This window comes from Primulina tabacum, chromosome 13 (assembly GCF_025594145.1).
Source record: "Primulina tabacum isolate GXHZ01 chromosome 13, ASM2559414v2, whole genome shotgun sequence".
Lineage (NCBI taxonomy): Eukaryota > Viridiplantae > Streptophyta > Magnoliopsida > Lamiales > Gesneriaceae > Primulina > Primulina tabacum.
The window spans coordinates 30,962,105-30,966,945 of NC_134562.1; the positions used below are offsets into that span (position 1 = coordinate 30,962,105).

Here is a 4,841-nt window from a genome sequence, read left to right on the forward strand (position 1 = left end):
TGACATATTCATTCATTTATAAATTTGAATTTTCAAATATCCTTACTACTAATTAATGTTAAAAAATTGACAAATTTAATTTTAAATTTAGAGAAAAACTAATTTTAAAATTTAGAGAAAAAAATTTTCTTTCTATTTTTTTTATTTTTATTATCACTACTCAATATTTTTTATTCCAACTTCCAAGGCCCAATAATATTTTATCAGCCCACAAAAGCCGCCGTTGCCAAGGTAGGATTCAGACCAGCCCATATTTTGAAACACTTGCTACTTTTCCCTCCTCCCCTGCACCTACGTATCCGAACCGACGAGAAAACCCTAAAACCCCCCAATTCCATTTTACCATTCGAATTTCAAATCTTGAACAACAGGTAGAAATCGACTCATTGATACTCAATCCACATCTTTTCATTTTAATCGCACAATTTTGATGCTTTCGTGAAATCACGAACCACACAAGATGCCTTGAATGTATATTCTGACGAAGCATTCTTATCTCTATTTGTTTCAGGATTGAGTCTGCGAGATGAAAGACTCGGGAGAGGAAAATAATGCTCAAGAATTGAACGCAACCGGCCACGTTATCTCTTTCTCTGACGGTTCAAAAAATGAAGGTGAAACCCATAATCAATGTGTGGACTTTCATCGCCTACACCGGTGAAAATGAACGAGCCTTCGCGGGTTAAATGCGGGGAAGCGCCGGTTGAGGAACTCCCTAAGAAGTGAGCTACTGTATTTGCGTTTTTGTTTGTTTGTTTTTGTTTTTTTTTTTGTGTACCGGTAAATCGAACAAAAGCCTGAAAACTTTACAAGTTTTGTTTCTGAATTTCAGTTATGGGATATTATCGGAGTTTTACGGTTGTATGATTAGTTCATTGAGGATGCTCAAACTGCGTAACAGGGCACCTACCTTTAAGAACATTAGCTGTCTTGTTGAAATTCTGACTGGAAGGTAGTGGTTGCTGCCAATTTTTTTCCCTTTTAATGTTGATGCTACGTAGCTTCTTTTTGTCTATTTGTTTTGATCGTTCCTTTTTTATTTTTTCATTCTTCTGGTTGCTCCTTATATCTATCAGTGTAAACTGTCTGTTGATCTGAACTCCAACAATTCTTTCAAGTGAATCACTGATGGTTTGAATTGATGATTCTCGATAAAACTTTATGTACTTTATCTTATTAATATGGTGCCCTTTATTATTATTATTTTTATCATGATTGGATGTGGTGACATGAACTGAGACTCTACTTAAAATTGCAAGTCAATGAAGAAAAATAATTTGCTGTAATTGCAATTGTGATGGCATCTGTCCACCTTGGTGCAATCTTTATAATTATTGCAAACTGTTATTCAGTTTCAAACATATTTGATTGCTGTATGCATTCTAATCCTTCATTATTTTATGTCCATTTATCAGGAAATTCCTATTCACGCATATTGCACAGATAAAACATATACTACCCGAAGCAGTTCAGATCGATAAGATTCTCATACATGATGATAAAACTAAGTGCATGAAGCCAGATATGAAGATCACATTGCTCTTTGATGTTGTAGATGATCACTGTGAGGAATCTGTGTTTGTTGGTCTAAGCAATCTTTTCTCTTCGAGGCTAAGAGATTTTTATGTAGCACATCCTGAGGTAATATGGTCTTTCTTTAGATGAGAATTTTGTCATTGAGGTTTGACAAGATACATTTTCTGAATACTTTAGGAAATGATCAATGGTTACTGAGCCTCTAATTTGCATACCAAAACTGATTCGCAGGAAACACATTTAGTAGTAGCTAACTGCTATTCAAGACCTTTATTTGGTTTCCAGCTGTTTTAAACTTCATATATAAACCTCAACATAAATATTTCTTCTAAAAAATTCTTATATTGAAAATTGAATGTATGATTTTGGTTTTGCTAAACAGGATACACATGTCCCTGAAGCTACACTACCGGAGCCATTCAACCAGAGAAGTTTCACAGTCCAAGAAGACCCAGTTCTTAAGGACTTGTCAGTGTCACGTGACACAGATACGATAAGTTTATCTCGTTCTCCTCCTTTTAGAAGATTCTTCTCTAAAAAGGCTGGTGTTCCAGAAATAGAGAAGACTAATCTCCTCTCACCTCTTAAATCCGCTGGTGTAATTAATGAAGAGAATAAAAAGACAATGATATTTTCAGATTATCCTTCTGAAGCCAGCATACGTGAGAGCACTCCTGTTAAGCTTGCCTCGAGTGGCGATATTCAGCTGGTTGAAACACCTGTGCAAATTACTCCGTTGAGGATAACTCCACCAAATGCATTAGTGCTGACCTGTGAAGATGAGAGCAAGACAACAGCTAGCCAAAACTGCAAGCAGCCCTCTTCTACTGCTAAGAAATCATTAGATTTCTATTGCTCGGACGGCAATGTCACAAAAAATTCTCATAAGGAAATAACATTTTGTTTGTCTGATCTTGTTCTATTGATTCACAAGATATTCCAATCTGTCAATTTTTGCCCCATTACCAAGGAAGAACTTCTTCATAAAATTATTTTGTACAATTGTGAGATTGATGACCGAGGTACGCATACATGCTTCCGTATTGTTCTCTTCTTTGCTTATTGACGACCTTTTTCTTTCATGCATCAAAGAGCTTGATTCCGTTGTTGATTACTTAGATGAGGTTGAAAAACAAATAGAGCACCTTGAGAAACTGGTTCCAGATTGGTTCTATAAGAAACTTGTATCCAGTGGCGACGTTCTATATAAGTAAGTTCTATTTTCTCAGTGCTGGATTTTGACTGTAGAAGTTTGTCTCCAACAAGTTAATCATTGCTTGCTGTGTTTGAGAAGGTCTAAAAAAATCATTTTTTTGGTTGCAAGACAGTTCCATAGTTTATTCAACCAGGTATTTGAAACATAACAACAAAGATAGTTTCTTTCACAATCTAACTCAAAATCAGATGCTCCATCCTAAAATTTGAGAAGGTCTAAAAAATCATTTTTTGGTTGCAAGACAGTTCCATAGTTTATTCAACCAGGTATTTGAAACATAACAACAAAGATAGTTTCTTTCACAATCTAACTCAAAATCAGATGCTCCATCCTAAAATTTGAGAAGGTCTAAAAAATCATTTTTTTGGTTGCAAGACAGTTCCATAGTTTATTCAACCAGGTATTTGAAACATAACAACAAAGATAGTTTCTTTCACAATCTAACTCAAAATCAGATGCTCCATCCTAAAATTTGAGAAGGTCTAAAAAATCATTTTTTTGGTTGCAAGACAGTTCCATAGTTTATTCAACCAGGTTTTTGAAACATAACAACAAAGATAGTTTCTTTCACAATCTAACTCAAAATCAGATGCTCCATCCTTACGAGTGACTTGTATTAGTTTCTAATCCCACAATATGTATCATTTCATCTGAAAAAGGCTTCTCTTTTTTTTGGGTCGTGGAGAGAAGGCTTCTTAAACATTTCAACTTCTTGATTGAATTGTTCTGGTGCATTTGTGTGCAATATGACGATTAAACTTGTGGTATCTCACATTTATCTATGTCTCAATCTCATTTTCAGATCTTCTGCAGTTGGTTTGTGGAAGGTGAACTTGATTATATTTGCTTACCTGCATATTGTAGTTAACAAAATTATTTCCTAGAGGCCCTGCTTTAACAAGTGAATGATTAAGTTGATTTTACTGGAGGAAGTAATGTCCTTTATGGAAAGATATAAGACATTCATAAATCTTATATAAGCTAACCGAAATACTTGTCATAATGGTTAATTATATTTACGAATTTATGAGCTCTTTTGTGTCGGTCCACTCATACTGGTGTTACTTTGAATAGAAACCCATATATATATAAGTACTTTTTTCTTGAATTAATGGAAGTGGTTGTGATCTCAAATTTACTTTTTATAAATTATGTGCACGCTTCTGTAAGTTTTTATGGCCTTTTTTGCCTATTTACAGTGTGAAAAAGGAATCAGATTTGAATTTGGTTTGCGAAAGAATTAATATCATATGATCTGAACTTTGTGCCGAAGGCTGCTAACTGCACGAGCTTATGGGGTAAGCATCAGGAAAATTCGAAAACTGCTCTATTGAGATTATTGGAACCATTATAGTCCACTAGTCCAGGGGGGGAAGAGAGGCAATTTGCTCCCCTTAGAATAGAAAAAATTCAAATTTTTTACATGTAACGTTTTATTTTGAAAATTCTAATCTATGTTTTTGTTTATTACTCTCTGATATTGTTTTATGATCTCTTTTCAGGGAATGTTCAACTTTAGATTGGTCCATTGCAATGTAAAGAACTGGAGGATCAAAGTCTTCTTTCCTTTTTCTTTTTGGCTTTGTGATGTTGTTCCCTTAGTGTGAGACTATTTACTCTGTTCGACAATTTAGAGACTATTGCATTCAGTGGCTGTGCATTCAAGAATTTGAGTTGCAAATTCTCATAGGTGTTTATTTAGCGTATTTAATATATTTATTCCTTTCTGCTCTTCTAAAATATAATATAATCTGTAGTATATGAAATGTATCGACTGACCATGGTTATATGGGGAAATTTGGACTTATAAGTTTGTCACTTTTGGTTTTTGGTCTCATATCTTTATCATTTTTTATTTACGTCTGATATCTTTCTATTATTTTTTAACATTTGGTCTTCTTTTACTCAATTTCCACTGGTTGTTGAGCGACATTTTTTTGATGATATGTAAACTTTGAATTGGAGATCATCACATCACATAATCCATGCAATTCGGCTTTAAAAAATCTCCAATTTTATTAGATAAAAGAAGTTATTTTACAAAAAATATGGATTCGAGCTGCTTGTGATTTTCATACAAGAGATTATC

The 4,841-nt window shown here is 34.0% G+C and overlaps 1 protein-coding gene across 1 annotated transcript; it reads left to right on the forward strand.

Moving 5' to 3' along the window:
- The first annotated feature begins 272 nt into the window (after positions 1–272).
- On the forward strand, positions 273–4,463 carry LOC142523249 (CDT1-like protein a, chloroplastic). Its single transcript, XM_075626976.1, has 8 exons — positions 273–371; positions 512–722; positions 833–952; positions 1,416–1,641; positions 1,919–2,558; positions 2,656–2,746; positions 3,952–4,050; positions 4,255–4,463. The coding sequence occupies exons 2-7, from the start codon at positions 631–633 to the stop codon at positions 4,004–4,006; spliced, it is 1,224 nt and encodes a 407-aa protein (XP_075483091.1). The 5' UTR covers positions 273–371; positions 512–630; the 3' UTR covers positions 4,007–4,050; positions 4,255–4,463.
- The last annotated feature ends 378 nt before the right edge of the window (positions 4,464–4,841 follow it).

Excerpts from the sequence above, each read along its gene's own strand:
- LOC142523249 (XM_075626976.1), top strand. The coding sequence starts at position 631 with ATGTGTGGACTTTCATCGCCTACACCGGTGAAAATGAACGAGCCTTCG. Across the intron at positions 723-832 it reads GTTGAGGAACTCCCTAAGAA|TTATGGGATATTATCGGAGT; the intron begins GTGAGCTACTGT and ends TCTGAATTTCAG. Across the intron at positions 1,642-1,918 it reads TTTATGTAGCACATCCTGAG|GATACACATGTCCCTGAAGC; the intron begins GTAATATGGTCT and ends TTTGCTAAACAG.